The sequence below is a fragment of the Ylistrum balloti genome, unplaced genomic scaffold, assembly GCF_031769215.1.
Source record: "Ylistrum balloti isolate Yb309-2 unplaced genomic scaffold, AGI_CSIRO_Ybal_v1 Utg372088, whole genome shotgun sequence".
NCBI classification, from domain to species: Eukaryota; Metazoa; Mollusca; class Bivalvia; order Pectinida; family Pectinidae; genus Ylistrum; species Ylistrum balloti.
This window is the reverse complement of record NW_026783003.1, coordinates 99,245-123,109: the sequence shown is the minus strand read 5'-3', so window position 1 is coordinate 123,109 and position 23,865 is coordinate 99,245. Positions and strand designations below refer to the sequence as shown.

General features: G+C 35.4%; 1 protein-coding gene across 1 annotated transcript in view; it reads left to right on the top strand.

Annotated features, from left to right (window-relative positions):
* The first annotated feature begins 3,072 nt into the window (after window positions 1-3,072).
* Window positions 3,073-23,865, top strand: part of LOC132564227 (uncharacterized) — a 57,438-nt gene continuing 36,645 nt past the window's right edge. The window contains exons 1-7 of the mRNA XM_060228897.1: window positions 3,073-3,188; window positions 17,005-17,094; window positions 18,339-18,415; window positions 19,053-19,232; window positions 21,051-21,194; window positions 21,941-22,054; window positions 22,620-22,910. Coding sequence (XP_060084880.1) covers window positions 3,073-3,188; window positions 17,005-17,094; window positions 18,339-18,415; window positions 19,053-19,232; window positions 21,051-21,194; window positions 21,941-22,054; window positions 22,620-22,910 — 1,012 coding nt within the window. The remainder of the gene's footprint in view (window positions 3,189-17,004; window positions 17,095-18,338; window positions 18,416-19,052; window positions 19,233-21,050; window positions 21,195-21,940; window positions 22,055-22,619; window positions 22,911-23,865) is intronic.

The following is a 23,865-nucleotide window of genomic DNA, read 5'->3' as shown; positions in this document are numbered from 1 at the left end:
CGTTCTTTTTATAATACTTATAACATACAACGTTCTTTTGTATCAAACTTATAATATACAACGTTCTTTTGTATCATATTTCTAATATTCAACGTTCTTTTGTATCATACTTATAATATTCAACGTTCTTTTGTATTATTCTTAAAACATTCAACGTTCTTTTGTATCATACTTATAATATTCAACGTTCTTTTGTATCATACTTATAATATTCAACGTTCTTTTGTATCATACTTATAACATACAACGTTCTTTTGTATGGTAGTTTACATATTTATATTCTAATGAATGACATTAATCAAATTCAGTGAAATATTTTATACGATATCACATTCAGCGTTTTTTATCATATCGTATTGAAATCAGTCTTTATATGGTATTATATCATATCAGTAGTTAAGGGTAACGAATTTCGCTTTATACCGTATCCTATTTAATGTTCTACGGTTTATAACCAGCTTTAGCCTTAACAGAGTACTAATTATTGCTTAATAGTTATCAATATCGGCAGTAAATGATGATATTTATCAAAACAACTCTGGTTACTTGACGTGGTGACAGCCTGACATATCGGCTTGGCATTGTAATGAATTCGTTGGCGTGTGACTATTATAAAAGTCATAGAATGTTTATTTACTGTATCGTGTTGTCACTTACAATGACTGATGATACAGACACGGTATTATAAATATGTAGATCATTGACGACATCCGGGTAGAGCTAACATTATCACAGCAGCTTACAGCAAGTTCGTGACAACATTAAACTATCGGTCAATTTATTCGTCTTAATATGTTGACTGATGTTTAACCCAATTTGGTAAATAATTATTGTTTCCAATAACAACAAACAGCTTGACTTTCTCAAGTAAGCATACGCATTACCAATAACTTATAAACATCATTTATTTGTTATGAACTTTTTAAAAATACATGTACATACAAAGATCAGGCGCCATACCGGTTGGATAAGGGGAATTAAGTCTTTAATTTCAACCTATTGATATTTATTGATAACTCTACACTATATGTCTCTAGTTTATGACTCATCGACACCTTGCCAGATTATGTTTAATGTATAAATAGATACCATGGGAAAAGCCTAAATGTCATGATATATATATTAATTATTACGTATATTGAGGGTATTTTCGGCTTAATTGATAGAATATGCATTAATTATCAGTTATTTTGGGACTTCAATACCATGACGTATGTAAGTTATCTGGGTGGGGTGGGGGTGGGTGGGGGTGAGGTTACTTATGGGATTCAATGTCATATTTTTAGATGATTTTGCTGGTTCGTTTCCCAATATATATAAGTTACTTTGGTGACATTTTTGGGTTTTAGTCCCATGATCTATATAAGTTACGTTCGGGATATTTTGGGGCTTTAGTCCCATGATATATATAAGTTACGTTCGGGATATTTTGGGGCTTTAGTCCCATGATATATATAAGTTACGTTCGGGACATTTTGGGGCTGTAGTCCCATGATATATATAAGTTACGTTCGGGACATTTTGGGGTTTTAGTCACATAATCTATATAAGTTACGTTGAGGACATTGTGGGGCTTTAGTCCCATGATATATATAAGTTACGTTGAGGACATTTTGGGGTTTTAGTCCCATGATATATATAAGTTACGTTCGGGACATTTTGGGGCTGTAGTCCCATGATATATATAAGTTACGTTCGGGATATTTTGGGGCTTTAGTCCCATGATATATATAAGTTACGTTCGGGATATTTTGGGGCTTTAGTCCCATGATATATATAAGTTACGTTCGGGACATTTTGGGGCTGTAGTCCCATGATATATATAAGTTACGTTCGGGACATTTTGGGGTTTTAGTCACATAATCTATACAAGTTACGTTGAGGACATTGTGGGGCTTTAGTCCCATGATATATATAAGTTACGTTGAGGACATTTTGGGGTGTAGTCCCATGATATATATAAGTTACGTTAGGGACATTTTGGGGTGTTAGTCCCATGATATATATATAAGTTACGTTGGGGACATTTTGGGGTTTAGTTTCATCTCATGAACAAATTATCCAGCGGATTAAAGCACTTCTGTAATACTGGTGGAAGTGATCTTCTTTATCTAGTTACGTTAACATAGTTAATGGTTAGATTTTTACATTATTTATAATTTAAAGGTATCCTATTGTACAGTTAAAGCCTTTCAATGTCATTTATTTCCAAGTCGCGTATTGTGTCAATACATTTAATAGCATCTTGTTATCAAAACTAAAAGGATACATATTAATAATTGATAGAAAATTATGACATATCTAATAAACAACTGGTGTCTCCATGTAAAAACTCCGTGTGTGTCGTATCTCCAAAATTTCTGCTATTTACTGACGTCAGTGTGCAAACAATATTGTGTAATGCTTTGTTATCATCTGAGTAAGCAATAAACGAATTTTAGTGGTTGTATAAAAACGAACCGGTTACATTTGACCCCGTCACGGATCTGGGGCAGGGTCTTAAAAGCATGCTACTACAGGTGTTTTGATTGGCATAGTCTATTGATCTGTGCACGCCTAGGGGGTCTGCTTGAGTTGTCGTCACGGTCTGTGGTGATTCCCCGATTGGCTTGTTGACGAACGACCATAAATAAGGAAATGCTGTTGAAACGGACATGTAATATCAACAGGCGATTTAACTGTACTGTTGGGAGATGGGCGGTGGACAGTGATTTCGAAGCAACTAATTACAGAGGATACAGTGGATAGATTTTTACACAAATGATATGGATTAGTACCAGGAATCTTTAATGTTATCACTTTCATTTTTGATTCGTTAGTCGTGATTGTCATGTAAAATTTTGTGTGATACTGTGTGTATACAGGACATTTGGATTATATGATGATACGTTCTATTGGAGGTAAATTCGTGTTGTGTTGCAGAGTTTTGAAATAATCCAGAAACAAACTTTCAAGAGTTTATATTTTTGGTGAAGAAAACGCTCGGGGTGGCGTGGTGGTAACACCCTCAGACAAGCTGCGAGAGCTTTCTTTTTTTTCTGGCGAACTGGTACGGAGACAATATTGATCCTCATGGGAAAAGTGACCCTGATCATCTGGACTATCACGTGGTCGGTGTTCATTCTCATTAGAAGGAGCGAAGCGATTGATTTCCCTTATCCATATTCGTTCTTTATTCACGGTCCAGGGTAAGTCACAAAAATATCATTTACATAAATCCCAAACCTATCATAGATATATCATTAGAATTAAAAAGAAAATGCTTGTTTAACCCAGCTGATTCGTTTTTTCAATATCCAATTACGAATCTGGTGCTATTTTATAAAACCTCTTCTATCTTAACATGACTCATTTGATCATCCCTCTCATCACAGCGTCAGTGGTTTAAGTAGGAGAGGCTAGGTAGGCTTGTAGGTTACCATATTTAACCATACATAAAATTTAACTTTTCACCTGACATGTTGTTAATGTTTCATTCTTGTATCAATCATTAAATGAACGTTCTAACGTAAGGAATGGAAGGGATTTACATACGATAAAATAAGAAACAAGTAAAAAAAATTATAGGAGTTTTAGGGGATTTTTGTATGAATTGAAGCACGTTAAGAATGTACAAAAATATTTATCGAAATACTTAGACAATACAGATAATACAGTGAACAGAATGACAGCTACGACGTTTACCTGTTTTTTGTTCGTGACTGGGTGCACTATCACAATAAGACAGGTCTATCGTTACGTAAAGGACCAAAAGTATTCAATTGGACATCAACGTAACTAATTAAATAATATAACCTGGAAACAACACAACAAATAGAATCTAAAGGAAGATATTTAAACATAAAAGTTGTGATAACTAAGTAGGGTTAACAGTTCTATTGAATTAACAAAGCAGAAACAAAACAACGAAAACATATGAAGCTATTTCTACGGGATACCATGGGTAACGTCCCCTTAGCGGTTATCGAGTTGTAGGCACGCGAGCCCACAGGTAGAAAGGGGCCAGTCATAGAGGTTACACATCATAACATGTCGGACTTGCTTCGAATTTGAATCCGTGATAGCATTAATATCCATGTTCAAAATCACAAACAAATAATAACCACGTTCAGTGATTATTATAAAACTCAGAGTGTTACAATTCAGTTCAACAATATCTGTTGAATAAAATATAATATTTCATTTATGAGTGCATATGGTCAGTTGTTTCGAAGGACTCGCCAGTAAACCCCCAACTGAAAAAAATATCGTAACTTTATTTATGATCCAAGTAAGAGTAGAAAATGCTATTTTTTATCGTTAGTATCACACTTGTCTATACTGGAAGTTTATTTGAATCGTCAGATACATTAAGCCATACAGTTAGACAAAAGTCAAACGTGTTTTAATTCCCTGAAGTTGTGTGACCAGCCCGACGGAGATTTAGACGTGTAACAATAGTACTGGGATAGTAAACGAAACAGGTTTTCATGTTTTATCACACAACTGCTGAACAATGACATATTGCTTTGTAAACATCTTTCTCTATACCTTAAACACGACAAAGGAAAATAGATTGGATTGAATTGACAACAGTAAATTTTAGATATTGAGATCACGTGGTCGGATTTGGCAGGATAATTATGCTTAACTATGTTTACGATGTTAATAAATATCGGATGTAATTTTAAATCCATTCAATTTATTATCTTATAAGTTTAGTATTATCTGTACATACAAAACAATACAATTTTTACCATTTTCCAACAATATGCACAGTTCCATTAAGACCAGCTTATGTTTCACTACTTGATTTTGCCTAATAGAATTTGTAAGACTGTTCGCAGTTTTTCCCCTTCTGACCGAGTTGGAGTTGAGGTAGAACCGGACATCCTGATATTAGTATTATCCTCTGTACTGTGTCCGCCACACCCATTCAAACGACCTGGGAAAATCCATAAATATCTCAAACAAGACCGTCGGCGTGCGTAACAACAATTTAAACGCAACTAATCAACCCTTTTTACTTTTTCAAGTGATCTTGTATGCTATTCATTTTCAAAACGATATAACATTCTTGATATCATGAATATAAATAAGAAATAAAGATATGTTGTCTTCTTGTAGTTTTTCAGCTGGGACAGGTTATTTCGTAATACCTTACCTTGTTGTTATCCGAGAACACGGTTAGATTGCGGCGGTGAAGGGCCCTTTCGGGACACAGACTTAGCACGAATTCTTAACTCTACGGTCATATATTTGATTTAAAAGTGGCAAAGGTTCTTACTCCGATGAAGGGAAAACTGAACGTATTTTTAAAATTATGATTTTTGATATTACATGTGCCGTATCTCTTATCACGAACTTAAAATTAATCTAAAATCCGTGTTCTTACTGACATATAGTAACTTCTAAGAGTAACCGAAGCCGTGCGTCGCGAGAGCCGAAAGCGCGAAGCTTTGGCGAGGGGTCTGGGGGCCCTCCCCTAGAAAATTTTGAAAATTTTGGCTCCATTTCCTGCATTATGAGCGTATTTTGAAGGAAAATAACGACACAATAATACTGGGAAAAGTCGATATAATATATTGAAATAAATCAAAGTTAGAAAAGATACAAATGGAAACAAAATAATGTCGGACTACATGTACATAACAGTCAGTAAGAAATATCAGTAAATGACAACAAACATAAACATCAAAAATCAGCATAGAATACCTCTCAGGTAAAAAAAAACCGAGTTGGTTAGGGTCAAATGGAGAGTTAGCTGGCGTTTTCTTTTTGATCAACAATATTCAAGCTCAAAGCTGTCTCGTTTCAAAAAAAATCATATTCAGGTAAATGCAGACTTTTCAGTTTTAGAGAAGACATAATCTTCTATGAGCCTTCACATTTAGTTACAAGACGTTCTGTGTCCAATGAATGTAATCTGACCTGTCAAACAATGTGTTGCATCCGTTTCCATCGCGGCTAACGGGAAAGTGAGAGTTCTGATTCTGTTACCTGAGCTGAGTGTAGTTTGTGTGGTGTTAGTTTCGACAGAATGCAAGTAGAATCGATGAAATCACTGAAATATAGATATGAAAAATACAGATGCAGAAAACGAAAGAATGCCCCCCCCCCCCCCCCCCCCCCCCCCCCATAAAAAAAAAACTCAACGGGGATTTACACGTTTCACAAAAGTCACCTCTGGGACAATTGGGGAGGGGGGGGAGGGGGGCAGTTGCCCTCCCCCCCCCTTGCCTACGCCAGTGCATGTATTCGTGAACTTGTATAGGAATGTATAGGAATGTATGCGTAAAGTACGATGTCATCCTTTTATTAAACCTATTAATATAATGGATTTTATGTATTTATAAATACATTTTAAAACATTACAAATCAGTTGGTGCCAGAATCTACCGTTACGTCTCGGACCAAATAACAAAATAGTAGAATACACGATGGATAAAGTATACGTTAACAGGTGACACACACAATTAAATACCAGGAAGCTGGCATATTTAGCAAGTACCTATTACCTGGTATTGAACCCGATATTTCATTGCAGGCAGAGTTTAGAACATGACACGAAATTCTAACTGGAATCATGAACTATCTTCAAGTACATATATCAGAATTACTTACGTAGTTTGAGAATCCCTAATGGCGGCGGTTGAGGTCTTTTTTCAAGATGCTGAAAGCTGTTTCTTGGAAAAAATACTTTAGCCTAATTGCCTTGGATAACATGCGATGGTCCTTCTGTATGTTATTCAGTGAGGTGGTCACCACTTACTATAGGGAGACTCCATTAATGTGGTCCTAGTTGTTCACGGGGCGATAAACCCAGGAAACAAATAAACGTACGTTGTCGTAAAAGTTGCACAAATCCACAACAACTATAGTGAAATCTGCTGTTACGACGAAGGAATGCGAAAATCAACTAATAATACTGCCTTGTATTTAATGCTACAAATCTATCTTCTGTTTTTAAAGGTTTCTGTGTCGTGTCAAAATGTTACGAAACGCCTGACAAACACCAAAATATACAGACATATCTTATCCCAACATCATAGTTTATGAAATTGACTTTCTGGGAATCAACTAGGCGCTGATGATTGATACCATATTTGCAATGACAAAAGAAAGTTCACAACCCATTTCAAATGTCTCTGTCAGCGTGAGCTGATAAAACAAACCATCTTTTCTTTATGATCGCAAGTTCGCGAATTAAAAAAAAATAATGGGGAAATTAGCTTTCTTAAGGTTTTATTCAGTCACTCTGACAAACTTACGTGTAAGTGACTTCCCTATTAAAACACACACACACACACACACACATATATATATATATATATATATATATATATATATATATATATATATATATAGTTTATCTAAAGATGAATTTCAATTACACTGCACTTTAACTTAAATAATCAATCAATCTTGACAGCGCTGATGGTAACGCGTGAGGGACCGTACTGCGATAAAAATGTTAACTATATTAGTGAAAAAAGATAATGACTCAAGGTTTTGGATTTCGGTTTGGTTTAATTAGAATGTTGTACATAATCATTTATTTATATCAAATGTTTACCCAGCGTTTAATTGATGCTTTTGTACAGAAGTTAAATAATCAATTTGAAAATTCTTCCAAATGTTTTTTGCGTCAACATCTGCCTGAGGTAAATTGTCTACAATCTTATCTAAGGAATTCTTTAAGAGTGTCGTGTATTTTGATTATTGTAAAATTTAGCTTACCATTTCGTCTAACGATCTACTTGTAGAAAGAGACGGATATAAAATGATCCATAAAAACAAGCTATTATGTTTTAAGTGTAAGAGATATAGAAGACAAATTACATTTCATTGTTTTTTGTTCATTTTACCATGAGCTCAGATTACGTTACATTAATAGTACCCTACAATCTAAGTTCAACACAATAAATCTACACTATTATTAAAAATTTTACAAAAATATGAAAAATATTAACAACTAAATATTTCATTGCCGCTTCTTAGCCAAGAGCAAACAGATGAAATAATTGAGCATTAGCATTTCTGCTATGTCTGATTGTAACACGTATCGGACCCATTTATGTTTTGTAGATATGTTACTGGTGATAAGCATATTGTCCATAATAATCATTCTCTATGACATGTCTTCAATTACGTACTTCATGTTATTGTATTATAAACGGTTGTGCATGCACATGCTGATAAACCGACAGACAACTAACAACTGAACTGTTGAATTGTGGGAAGCAATCGGAATACACGTGGTTGGGCAGGTGATCCCCTTACCATATCTTTTTCACGTCCGGAAGGGGAATCGAACTACGGACGTCTAGGCGAGAGACGAGAGTGTTACCACTGCGCCACTTAACCATTCTTAATTCTAATAAAATTTTGATGATTTGCATGGAACCCTTTATAGTACATGCTATCTACATTACAGAAAACCGCAACTTAGTGGAACGTACTCATGTGTGAAATGATTTTTTTGTGACTGTGCAAATGTCAAAACTTAAAATCTGTGTTATCAGAGTAATTGTATTGTACACCAACAATCATTTCACCTTAAGTGGGTGACCGTTTTAGCTGCACATGTGGCTCCATTCGTACGTGAATCCCTATCTATAACTGTTAGTAAGTCTCAGTGTACTGTTGTTTATTTTTTAATTAAAGATGTGGCTGATTTGATAGTCTATTGAAAACGTGATTTAAATATTTAAGTAAGTCGGAAATCTATCTGTAGATATAGAGATTCATTGATATCTTAACTGCTTCATAAAGATCAGACCATCCATAACTAATACGTATTTGCACACCTAATAAACTGAATTGTCATGTTAAATATCGGAAGTTCCTCACCGGTTCCGTTTTTCACTATAGCCTACTAGTGAGATTTTCATCCTATATTAGAAGGTGTATTGCCAATGGTTTGATTGAGTGTCTCAAAATATTAAAATTCAAATATTTAAAGTAAATACGATATAAATCTCTCATTAAATTTTGTGTAAATATAATGCATTTTACTAACAATATATTCCGTATTTCGTTGTTAGGAAAAAGTGACTAACCGGGTTTGTTTGTTTTTAGGCTTTCCGAGAAAAAGAGGACAGATGACACCTTGATATCTTAATGATATGCTAAAATATATATTTGATTTTTTTTTATTTCCTTTGCTTGTAAGGAATCTAAAATTCCCAGAAAAGAAAAAAAAATCTGCTCGTTCGGACTGATGCATCCAGAATAAAACCCTAGTGAGAGACGCTACGTGATCAGCAACCCAGACCACCTCAACTTAAATCAAGCGGTCACATTTTACTTTGAGTCTCACATCAGACTTCTAGTTACTTAATTCATTGTTATTAAAAGAGCACAAACAGTCGTTCACAATCATTGTTATGTTAACAATGATTCTATAGCATTGCATGTAAATGAGAGAGAGTCCTTTGTACCACCGTCAGTACAATAACAACCCAGTCAAACAAACAAAAGATAGACAGAAATAAGGTAAAAAATCGAACTATTTTCTTCATAGCGACTGTAGACTCTCTCTCTCTCGAGTAATTCTCACGATAGACCATGCTGTATCGTTCAGATGTATGTTTTTGTTAATTATTTAAAACTCCATGACAGAGTGTCGTATTTTTGATTTCCCTATGCGCCACATCCGGCTTATCAAATCACAAAACTTGCTTGTGTATGTTATACCAACACACATGACCGATTTCCGAGGTAATCGATTTCTAATGAAATTACCACTCCCTACCCACAAGTCTGAACATGATTTGTGCGGAATCCTAAACTTTTGTTAGACGTGTCATTTCGTCTAACCTTTCACAATTATTAACATAGGCTTAAGATAACATATCTAGATTTTTTAAATAAGTGGAAAATTCAAGTAAGGAGATAACTTGCTATCAATTTACATCACCTGAGCGATGAGGCCTACACCATTTCATTGCGCAGTGTGTGTTTAGAATATCTTATTTTGTCTTATCTCTTGGAATCGAATTTGATTATAATTTGATAAATCGTAACATTGATATTTAAAGGGGTGTGATTTCAGATAAAGACAATGCAACACTTCATGGGGGTAAAATAGGAAGTATTTGAAGTCATAACCTGTGATAAATCCAGTCTGCCGTTTGTCAGCACAACGCCAGCTCTCGCTCTCTCTCTCTCTCTCTCTCTCTCTCTCTCTCTCTCTCTCTCTCTCTCTCTCGCTCTCTCTCTCTCTCTCATTAAAGTGTTACAACTTACATACATGCACTCACACCTGTCATGAAAACAATATGAAAATAAAGTTCAATTCTACCGATAGAATATGTATTTTTGTTATGACTTCTGATTACACACGCTTCTCGAAGAAAATCTACACAGGCCTGAATCATCCAGTCCGTGAAGTCGCCCTGACCGATGGATGAAACATCACGCCACTACTAATTCTGTCCCTTTACTTTGAAGACTCCGCTAAATGTCTAAACGTGTTTACCTTTGTATTTCTTATTTTTACGGAAGAGTGAAATAGATAAGCTAGACGTTTGTTCTACCATAAAAGTATGTCACCTGAAAGGCTGACTGACCAGTTACAAACACGGTTCATTAAACCAAAAGGTAGATTGTGGACATTGATGAATTCCATAAACGATCGTAAATTATATGTGTCTATCGGCGGGGCAGTTCTATTATTATAATCATACCCTTACAACCCACCAACACAGTAAAGGTCATCAGAGCCAATAAATGGCGGACTAAAAAGAGGTAGAAGAATAATTAGTTTAAAACGAACGATAAAATGTAGTATTGAAAAAAAAAAAATAGAAAGAAGAAGCGACAAATTATGTATGCTATAATCCAATGTACAGTTAAATTAAATGTATGTTAATGTAGACACTCTGTATTGCTGGCTCTACACAGAGTCTGGTCTTCGCTCTTCTGTCTATGTAAATGGGTAGAGTACATTTGACTCATCCGAAGACGGACAACGACAATGTCTTGTCGATACCTGTCTCTACAGCAAGGAGATCAGTCACCGATAGCCGGTGATTATAATTGGTTTTCTGCATATTGACCCGTGGTTCAACTATCACTGAAGGGGTGGTGGAGGGGGGGTCATTATATTTTGACTTAATTTTTTTTTAAAAATTTCATTGCATACAACAATCAGTCAACTTTATGGTAGATTAAAAACATAATTGAGGAATGGTATTTATTCTATTGTGTCGCCCATCTTTGACCAAGTATTAAATAAAGCGTAGCCGAATTGACTATAGTACATTGTTACCATCTGGTGTAGTTTTTTGGTCTATACTCTGTTTACCATCTCGTCACACTATTATCGACTTCAGTGCTCATAAAATTAAAGTGCAGCCGAAAAAGTTGGTCGATGCCTTACCATCTCGTACACTACGTACGCCAGTGCAGTGTAGTTATCGAAACGTCACACTTTAATCTTCTGATGGTTGTGTCATAAGAATTTTTATTCTATTGACATTGCCAACCTGAAGAAATGTTCCAAAATATGTATGGACATAAATTTGAACATTGTCTGAAACTCGGAACAACATGGAATGCACTTATTTTATTTTGAAATTGAGTTTTATAATTTAGATAAAACACAAGGTAACAACAAGCCGTGTAGTGTGGAATGTAGCGACATTTCATATCGACCATTATACAGCGACGGTTCGTTAGTATCTACGTGGAGACTTGAATTAGATGTATGGTTTTAAAGACTCCAAAAACAAGCCTCAGACCCAGATGAACAGTACCTTATAATCTGTGTGATAAGATTTTCTATCCGATTGCATAAATAGAAGGACCAGTCTACTTCTGAGAGTCTTAGCCAAACTGTCCTATCGACGTCCCGGTCAGTGTGAGACACTATATTTTTAAGACATTTATTAATTCGAAGGACCCATAGTTTCCTGTCGATTGTAACACCCAGAACAGGTAAACCAACAAGAAATTATATTTGGAGCTTTAGTTTAGGTTAGTTAAGTTTATTACCAGTACAGGATCGTTACGATCCTCTATACCGGTCTCAGTGATACAATGATAATGATTTGTGTGTTGACAAATAAACATGCAGCCGTGAAAGATTCGAACCCGCTTTCTTAGCCCAAATTTATATTCTATCCAAATGGTGTTTTCCGATGACAGTCAAATTTTAAATATGTAGTGTAATCTTATGAGAACGTCGCCGAAAACGTTCACTGAAGATGTAACGTTTTAGCTGTTTAAAGTCAGAGACGGAGTGGATTGCAAGCTGTCGTACAGTTTAATCTTCTTTATTGATTCTGTGAACAAAATATTGTACCTGTCCTGTCCTGCCATCTCCTCCTCTTCGTCATTTTCCGTACTAATCATATATCATGTATATATATATATCCCTTACAATGCACACTGCACATCGTATACTAAGGGAGACAACTTGTAAATTGTTGTTAATTCGTTGTAAATATGATAGTGAACAATGACAGATATGTTTATATATATATGTATTAAGAGTTATGATTGATAATAGCCGTTTATCCACAAAATAAGAGACAACATAAAAGGCTTAAACTTTTACCGGTGATGAAAATTTGGACGTGTGAAGCTTAATAGAGAATTGTGGGCGGCCGTTTTGACCGGGTCATATCCTTATAAGAAAAAGTAAACTATCAGTCATTGCGATAGATCTAAATTTTCTTATTCTTTCCTTAATACTCAATGTTTTGCCATGCTCGTGTCTGGACATTTGTTATATAATATATCGCAGTGAACCCAACTGTACATTTATCATTTCGCGTCACATCTAAATTGGCTGTCTGTCATCCTGATTTAGCAATGATACATACCCACACAACACACGGGTTACTGGAGGTATTTGAGTTAACTAATTATTCGAGTATACAAAACTTATTGAAATAACGTAAAAATGTATGCAACAACTCATTACAACACCTATTTAACATTAGCCGATGACAGACCCCTGTCATAATATTATGACTTGTTTTTTTCTCTCTCTCTATTCCTATGTTTCATACTAAGTCTGCCTTTGAATGTATTGAATGGCGTATTGGACTGTTGGATACCATCTAAGTCACACACGAATAAAACCTTATGATATTGTATATGACGACCCTTATCTCACTAATCATCGAACTCCGAAACAATAGAGACGAACAACACGAACAATGACAGCTACCTAGTAATGGCGGCTAGCACTACTAAGACAGGTCTAGGTTGGTGAAATCTGTTCCGGAGATTAACATTTCTGTCTTATATCTTTATTTACATGGAGAAAATGTAACAAGACATTCTTCATTTTATAAATATACCAGCAATGGTGTAATGGTGTAACAAAAACGCCGAAGAAAACGATTTCGTGACGAAGAAATCGTTTGTGTGTAAAATTTCGAAGGGAATTACAGAACCAAGGAAACTGTTACAGTACAAGATTATTTTTCTGACGTCAGTGTGAGTGTGACGTCATAATTATGTGATATCGATGACTCGACGGCCACTTTCCTTGGGTCATGTTGACGCTTTGGTCATTAACGTGTGTTTTGTCCTTTGGTCTGACTCAGGCCGGACCATTCCATGACTTAGGGACCAGTGGTGGCTTCCCAATGGTCTATAATGACCCACTTGATGGACCTGGGTGAGTATGCTGTTCCTCCATTTCCTACTCCAATGAAACCTATATCTATATAGTAAATACCATCATATGTCCAGAACAGACATCTTAGGTATCATATATTGTTTTCGTATATATATATATCCAGTCGGTCTAAATTGGAGTAGACGTTCGCTAGCTCTTACCATCACTGCCTCCTCCTTCAAATCCCTCACCTCCAGATTCCACGTTATCTCTGCCCATTACTTCCCACATCCTCAAACCATCATCCCACCACGCCCTTTACCATCACCGCCTCTTCCTCCCTCAAACCTCAGTCCCACGAATCTACTTACTATCATCACTTCCCCTAATCCAAATCCCTGTCTCCCCATACACTTTACCATCACCGCCTCTTCCTCATTTAAACCCTCTTCCCTTATTATCCCTTACCACCACCGCCCCTTTCTCCCTCAACCCCCATTCAACCCATCCCGTACCATTATCATATATTTCTCTCTCTCTCTCACAAACCCCCCTACCACCTTACCCCTTACCATCATAACCCCTCTTCCAAATCCACATCTGATCCCACCCTTTACCACCGCTGCCTCCTCCACCTTCGAGTCCCTCTAACCCCAATTCCCCTTCTTATATAACAGTTATATTCTCGTCTGGTCAGGATCCCCGTGTCCGCGAATTGTCACTATGTAATAGAACCTAACTGAGCAGACCACATTCTGGCATTGTAAAACCCTTCCCTACATGTACATATAGAAGACTGCTGAAGACTATAATGGATTCTTTTTCACGTTTGAGAGTAATATAAGTAAAAATAAGTAAACCATAATGAGGATTTTACGTGAATTCGAAGTGCTAATATAACGCATGTGCATGATTCAATGTTTTAGGAAGGTCATCAAAATATGTCATACATGTATAAAGGTTTGTTTTTCTTTGTTTTTTTTTTTCTCTCATTCATTATTTGGAATTTTCAAGATTACATGATAAAATATTCCTGTTGAATAGCCCCGGGCTTGTGTTAACCACGTGTTTGTTTGTTGTTTTTAAATAATGTTAAAGAGGGCTGAATTGGAGGTTTAACCTAACATTGGTGGGTGTCATGTAAAACCCCCAGAACAAGCCGACCCGGTATATGTATCTACACTGGTGAAATAGTTAAATGCCGTCGTGTGTTTGGAGCAAATATGGGATTTATCTCGACTCCCATCACATACCTTACAAGTTAAACCTTTAATCAGTAACGTATGGGTTCACGTAGAACGTGACAAAGCCATTTGATGGGATCATATACACGTATATATGGGATCTTAAGTAAGATCAAGCGGCACGACACTGTCCTGGTTTTTATTCCACAGAGATTTTTCAATAAGTGTATAGACCATTTCCTCTTTGAGATGACGTCATTGTCTCGTGTTTTGCAGAATAATTCAATACTGAATTCTGAAAATGGCAGATCTACTCAAGCTCAATCGCCCTCATCCTACACTATTGGCGAAAATCTAGTGCCTCTTGATCTTTACAGGAACATATTCCTGTTCCCAGATTCTAAATAAGATCCTTGTTATATAACCAATCAATATTATGAAAATGCCTTTAGATCTTTCGTATTTCTTTCTTTCTCGTTCTTTCTTTCTTTTCAAACCAGAGGTAATGTTAACATTGTTATTTATCACAGAAGTTTGACGCAAACATTTACAAGAATTCATGGCTGTAAGCATGTGCATGGAGTTTTATAACGATAATACAACGAAAATGAAGTTAGTCTCAGAGAAAGGACGTGACTGGGTCATACATATTCTATTTATAGTAACAGTGACATATACAATTTTTAAAGCGATCAATGGTGAAACCTTCTAGTTTTGGCCCACTTGTGAAACCGGGACATAAAACTCGGTTGTTAGGATAGATCCGTATGAGAATGATGTTATGTAGAACACATTGTTTACGAGCGTGTACGCTATGTGCATGTCTGTATATTGTTTCTCAATAAGCCTTATTACAGATACGTATTATCTGGACTTATCAATTTATACAATTTCCACTGATTCGTCTTATTAAAAGAAATAAAATCGAAATTTTGCAATTATGTTTAATTCAATCCACGTCAAGTTATTACGATGTAACAAAGAAACACATCTGATTCAAGCTTTGAGGTACATGTCTGTTCATAAAACAAAGAACTGTTCAGCAAAATAAGAAACAGATCTATAATTAGGAAATGCATTGTCTGAATTAGCACGCGGTACCAGTACTAGTGTCCGTACAAACACTGTTATTTCTTGGCCGATTTTCAACAGGTAGCAGACATATCGTTAGGGGACCACCTCGTGTATGACGAAGTCCGTGGCTGTTTCCTTGGCTGTGTAAAGGAGGACTTGATCAAAACAATTTTTTTCGCATGTATAGATAGTAAAATATGATTGATTACATCACACTGCATGTATTTATCATTTAATGTCTGTCATAATCCATTGGTTGGGTGTCTCATCCTTTGCATCGAGAAAAAATATAGACGCATGGATTGAAATAATATATTGGAATAAAATTGATAGCTTGTTTATGTACATATCCTTGAAATTGAGTTAAATTACTTAATTCTAGTCATGCTGTCCGTCAAAACAAGAAGACTTTCCTGTAGGGTGCAGATATTACGTTCGGCAGGTTTAGATATATTTACGCTATATTAGATTTTTTATATATATTTCCCGTCGGATATAGTTTGTATCATAATATGTTAATGTTATGTATTTTAAATGACATATTATGAAAATAACATAAACTCTAGTTACACAGGAAAAGAGCTGTTTTTATATATAACATTTTACGCTTATATGTCATTTATCTGTGTCTCTCACTCTAATATATAGAAGCATCATTTATTTAAGAAAGAGTGACGTCCCTTGAAAGTTTTGGCGGGAAATGGTTTGTATCCACAGTCGAGGAGAAAGTATGTTGTCCAAATGCTTTTGTCAATGGCGTTGTGATACTAGAAAACGATTTGTCTCCAGAGGCGTAGCAATAATGTATGCTTATATGCTTAAACATACACTCGAATTCCATTGAGATATATTTGCCCTACTTTTTTAACCTTACTGCGCCCCTATACCCCCTTAACCGGGGCTTCGCCCTTGGATCCTCTCTTGAAAGCATACACTCTTAAAAATGTTTTGCTACGCCACTGGTCTCCATCTCGTTTCAGAATTGAAGGACTGTGTCCACGAGAGACGAGATGGATACACATCCATGTTTCAGGGATGTACATTTTTTATAAAGAGTAGATAACTCCATGTATCCCTGGTAGGAGATATCATGTGAAAGCCAGTTGTCACTGCTGCTTATGCAGATATGTTGAATTATTATCAAAGAAACATTTCTTTTAAATTAAATCTAATGTTTGAATGTTTCAGAAACCATGTTTGTGTGAGCACTCACACTGAGGAAACGAAGTATTATTCAAAATGTAGCTTCTGGAAGTGGGGTCGGTGTACCAGATATACGTAAGTATTAATAGACAAACTGTTTACCAAATATAGTTACACTCATGCAAATAAAACTGAAAGTGTTTCAGAAACAAGGATAACCTTAGAATTAAAAGAGACAGGCCCCTGGAGACCCTGTCCCCATTAGGTACTGAATTTATATTTAGAGATGAAGACATCACCAACCTTTACTCGTTATAGATACCAATTCTCTCCAATACATGTGAATTGATGACCAGTTGAAGCCAAAAATGAGCAAAGTCTTCTTCTTTATACTGTTTTCAGTTCTTTAAATGGTATTGCACCCATCTGTTAGATATTTGTCCAACTAACAAATATGTTATCCTCCACTTATCTACAACGAAATTATGCATTTTAGATGATTTCTTGTGTTTCATACAATTTCTAGTAAAATTTAAGGGCTTTTTGGGACATGTAATGGTGTCCATTCCCAATTGAAGTTATTTCTTAAATGTATAAGCCAACTTTCTAAATTTTGAAAAATAAAAAGTTAAAAAATCCTAAATTAGTTTTAATTATAGAAGTAATTGAAAGCTATTTTTATAACAAATAATGATCTTTTCATTTGAACTACATTCTAATGGAGTGACATTTTCACAATGATTGTAAGTTACAGTGTTGCCAACTCGCCTGATTTCATTTGTTGACTTGATATCAGCCATGTCGTGACCTGCCTACATCTTGAAAATACTAAAATCATCAGACATTTTTATACTTTTTATCAGTGTCTAAAAATTTAAAATAAGTTTTTACATGTAATCAAAATATTGTTCAAACATAGCATCATCTTAATATAAACAAATGTGATAATTATACAATATAATTGATTATCAGATCTTTTTCCTTGACAATGCATGTAATGCACTTCTTTGCCTTTGGTTTTGATGAACTATTATCTATTACCATATATTAGATGACTAGAGGATACCACTCGGATAAACTACTGTAGAATTACAAATTATTGTGGGTCTCAATTTTTATGGGTTTTCAAAAAATCATTCATTCATTGACACTTGTTTTTTGCCTACATAATTATTTTATTAATTAGCAAAACAAACTATTATATCAAAATCCAAGATGGCCGTCTGTGGACAATTAATCTGCTTACATGGTATACTAATTTAACAATTTGTGGATTAAGAGTACCCATTAAATCAACAACAAAAAATCTTGCATCAAAAATTAATGTTTTTACAGAATGTGTTGAACAATCTGATAATAATTTGCTTCTTTGTTCACAGAGATAAGACAATTTACAATTACTTCTGCTGTAACGGATACCAGAACTGGTATGACGATTTCACAAACTGCAACCATGGTAAGGACATATCATTAAAAGGAAAGAATATTTAGGAAAAATATGAAAAGTTTGATCATAGCCCTGTGTTTGTTGCTTTCCACAGTTGTTGGATTAAATTCCTGAAATGGAAGTCATGCAAACTTACCTTTTATGTTGGCATTTGTCCTTCCTTTAAAGACTTAGAAATTATTTCATGGATTGAACACGATGGTAGCATATTGTTTGAATGTTGATATAAAAACAGGATTCATTTTATAAGAAGATATATACACATGTACTTATCAATATATATTTTTTTAGATTTTGCGTTATTGAAATTGATTGAATTTTGGGGTTAGTGTACCTCTTTTGACATTTCTTTGATCACTTTTTATCTTGCTCACATTCGCCTCCTAGATTTCTTAGAAGGACAAAACAGCTGTATGAGGCAGTTTTTTTATCTAAATTTGTGTAGAAAGATGCTATTTATCTGCTTTTCATTTTTACACTATTCATTAGGTGGAAGTTCAATTTTTTCCAGGAAGTGCAGCTAATGCCATCTTGGAATTTTCCTTAAATTGTTTCAGAGATCTTTCTTTACCTCTTTAATTGTTTTTAAAAGCAGGGCCTTTTGAGTGTTTGAATATTCCCACAAACCAAACTTTTTTTTCCACAGCCATTTGTAACAAGCGGATAAATCCGGGTGATGGAGGTGCATGTACACAGTATTATAGGAATGACTACATACAGTACCGATCTGGCGTGAGACAGAGACATAGTGGAGGTACTTGTACTGCTCCTGACCAGTGTTCCAGCTGTAATGATGGATTCTACGCCAACGGTGGCATGTGTGATAGTGAGTATAGTCTTGTCAACAGGGGAAAACAACCAAATTAAACAGCAAACATTGGATACAAGTAAATAATGAGTCCAACAGGTAAACAATGAGAAAAACAGGTCACGGAAAACGACAAGTAAACAATGCTTACAACAGGTATATGAGAACAATAGCAAAACAATGTCAATGGGTACAACAGTTAAGCAATATTCATAAAAGGTAAATGAAAAACAACAATGACAGGTAAACAATGAGAAAAGCAGGTCACGGAAAACGACAAGTAAACCATGCTTACAACAGGTATATGAGAACAATAGCAAAACAATGTCAATGGGTACAACAGTTAAGCAATATTCATAAAAGGTAAATGAAAAACAACAATGACAGGTAAACAATGAGAAAAGCAGGTAACGGAAAACGACAAGTAAACAATGCTTACAACAGGTATATGAGAACAATAGCAAAACAATGTCAATGGGTACAACAGTTAAGCAATATTCATAAAAGGTAAATGAAAAACAACAATGACAGGTAAACAATGAGAAAAGCAGGTCACGGAAAACGACAAGTAAACAATGCTTACAACAGGTATATGAGAACAATAGCAAAACAATGTCAATGGGTACAACAGTTAAGCAATATTCATAAAAGGTAAATGAAAAACAACAATGACAGGTAAACAATGAGAAAAGCAGGTCACGGAAAACGACAAGTAAACAATGCTTACAACTGGTATATGAGAACAATAGCAAAACAATGTCAATGGGTACAACAGGTAAGCAATATTCATAAAAGGTAAATGAAAAACAACAATGACAGGTAATCAACGAGAAAAGCAGGTCACGGAAAACGACAAGTAAACAATGCTTACAACAGGTATATGAGAACAATAGCAAAACAATGTCAATGGGTACAACAGTTAAGCAATATTCATAAAAGGTAAATGAAAAACAACAATGACAGGTAAACAATGAGAAAAGCAGGTCACGGAAAACGACAACTAAACAATGCTTACAACTGGTATATGAGAACAATAGCAAAACAATGTCAATGGGTACAACAGGTAAGCAATATTCATAAAAGGTAAATGAAAAACAACAATGACAGGTAAACAATGAGAAAAGCAGGTCACGGAAAACGACAAGTAAACAATGCTTACAACAGGTATATGAGAACAATAGCAAAACAATGTCAATGGGTACAACAGTTAAGCAATATTCATAAAAGGTAAATGAAAAACAACAATGACAGGTAAACAATGAGAAAAGCAGGTCACGGAAAACGACAAGTAAACAATGCTTACAACTGGTATATGAGAACAATAGCAAAACAATGTCAATGGGTACAACAGGTAAGCAATATTCATAAAAGGTAAATGAAAAACAACAATGACAGGTAAACAATGAGAAAAGCAGGTCACGGAAAACGACAAGTAAACAATGCTTACAACAGGTATATGAGAACAATAGCAAAACAATGTCAATGGGTACAACAGTTAAGCAATATTCATAAAAGGTAAATGAAAAACAACAATGACAGGTAAACAATGAGAAAAGCAGGTCACGTAAAAAACGACAAGTAAACAATGCTTACAACAGGTATATGAGAACAATAGCAAAACAATGTCAATGGGTACAACAGTTAAGCAATATTCATAAAAGGTAAATGAAAAACAACAATGACAGGTAAACAATGAGAAAAGCAGGTCACGGAAAACGACAAGTAAACCATGCTTACAACAGGTATATGTGAACAATAACAAAACAATATCAATGGGTACAACAGGTAAGCATTGTGTGCAACAATAGAAATAATTGTATGATATTCTGTTTTCAGTTTGTCCAAAGATTGACCACTGCCTGCATAGAAAGTGTACGTCTCCCTGGGACAACATTTGTGCCTACTGTGATGGGGAGATTAGAGAGGAGCAGTACTGGCGGGCGTACACCTCTGCTACTGATGGAAAAAAGAGCTGCAAACGTGTGTAACATTTGTTTTCAACAATATCATTATTTTCAGCTTTTCAAAATAATTGAATTTCTTGCTTTACCAGCTTAAGGAATTAAGAATTGTACACATAGTAATATTCTCGTCTTAAAAATTGTATACATGTGACATTGGGAAGGTGTTGGATGAGTTGTGTGGTTAAGTGGTGTGATGTTAAACTTTCCACAATTGCCTAAAGCCTGTCAATTCTTGTAACTCTTAAGACCATACATATGCCACTCTCTTTTCAATACATTATTACCATATTTGATCTGTTAAGAGCCCATGTTCCTATATGTGCCCCTCCCCCATTTATGGGCTCTGGACACAACATCCTGGTCAGCATAGTACTCATCTTTATACATAACCTAGGGTTTTTGAGCCAGTTATAATCTGATTCCCCACCAGCAGAAGATTACTACAGTGTAATTATTATCCCTGGTAATTACAACTTTACCAGAGCAATTTTACTGCTACCTGTAATGTAACGGTAACACCCCATACCTCCAACCCTCAAATTTCTGAGTATTTTAATGATTTTTGATACTTTCATGTAGTGGGTAGAATATGGTAGGCAGGGTGCTTATTTGCAAGTTTCAGAATTGAAAAAAGTTGACTTGTTCAACATTGTTAAAAGCGAACGAAATTTATTTCAATTGAGCATAGTGAAAAGGTGTGTTTAAACTCATTTTTGATATTTCTGTGTTTCTTTAATTACCACAAATTTTTCATGTTGACAGAGGCATGTTCATGGCGGTCAGACAGTACACGCTGTTACCCTGGCAAGTGTTCATCAGAGACATCCGATAGTTGTGTATGCATGCAGGGATTTACAGGTCACCATTGTGATGAGAGTAAGTTTGCATATTCCCACCAAATTTGATTGGAAGATTGTGTGCCTTTATAGGAATGTTACTGAACATAACATTAAACAATGACAGAATATTTGTTATACATTACCTGTGTAAATCTGACTACAGTAGCCTATAGTTTTGTTCTACTACATACTAATTAAGAATCAAGTATATAATAGGATGTTGGAAGCAGTTTCTATCCTAAGCTACAGCTGTCACATCTGGCCATGGTCACTGTATGTACCTATTGATATAAAAAATGAACATATAGGCTTATGCCTATTCCAGTAAAACATTTACTTGACCACAGGATTGTTAAATCACTTCTCATGGTGCAGTGTCCTGTCTCTTACTTCTAACAAAGTTATTAATTAAATTCTATGGGTAGTACCTCAAAGAAAACAGACTTTGGGTGAGATAGATGTTTTACTGGAACAGCCGTTACCAGATAATATTTGTAAATGTCTGATGTGAATATTCCTCAAAAAGGTCAACATGGTGTGTCATCTTGGTATGTTGCACATTGTGTATATAGATAACATTGATTCCTGTTTGTGTTTATCAGTCATTGATGCTCCCGCCATTACTGACCAGCAAGCAGTTCTGCATGACCTGAACGGTAGGACAGTGGAGAACCCTGCAGATCAAAATGCTGCCTATGCCGACCCTATGCCCACTGTCTGGACCAATAACAGGCTGATAAATCGTGTCAGTGCCCACTTCACCGGTGTGTTCAAGGTGGATGTCCCAGTAGCTGACCTTCCTCCATCCCCGTCTAGTGATGGGTCCACCCATTATGTCACAGACTTTCAGTATGGTATTATTGGTGGTGATATCAAATTCTCCTTGTATAGAGGTAAGTTGAGTCTCAACACAAGATCAATCCAAAGCCATTTAACTTTTTTTTTATATAACAGACTTCATATTTTATAAATTGTAAGTTCTGGCAATAGTAAGGTACAGGAGTTTATTGCATGAACCAGAAATAGATCATGTTTCTGATGGTTCTTAAAGTTAGTTTCATCACTGCTTACATGGATAAACTACAGTGTTGTCAACTCATTTGATTTCATCTTGTCAAACTGCTATTGCATGGCCATATCAGGAAAAACGTTGTAAAACACCTGATATTTTTCACTTTTTATTGGTTTTTAGAAAATACCAAATGTTAATGACATAACAGTGTCTAAATACAATGAGAATTTGATAACTTGTATAAAAGACTTTATTATAAGGTTTCTTTCCTTGATGACCCTTTGAAATGCCCTTCCACCCTTGATTTTGAAGTGTTAGGGATGATTCGGAGTTGGCAACACTGTAATCAGCAATTTTCCAGTTTAGTGAAACATTTTGTACACAGCAATTGTGACACACTGTAGCATAAATTGCTACTGCTGTTACAGATTTATTATCCCAACAAAGTTGACAGGAGATATTCAGATAGGTTCTGGCTGTGCAGATGCTGCTTTCCACATGAAATCTTTTGAAGGACAGGCCAGATTTTGACAAAACTTGTTTGGTACACTTGTAACTTAAATCCCTTGTCCACATTTGATTAACATCAAATTCTGCACTTATTTAATGAGGTTGGTGTGACCTGATTAGCTGATTACTTTAATCACTCTTGGATGCTGTTTTCTGCATGACATCTTTTGAAGGACTTGTAGGATTTATAGGAAACTTGCTCAGTAGACTTATTACCTTAATTCCTTGTTCAGGTTCGATTATTGGCAAATTCTAAGCATGTTTAATGAGACTGCTGTGACCTGATTGGCCAATATCTTTTGGCACTCTAACTGAACGCTTTCCGC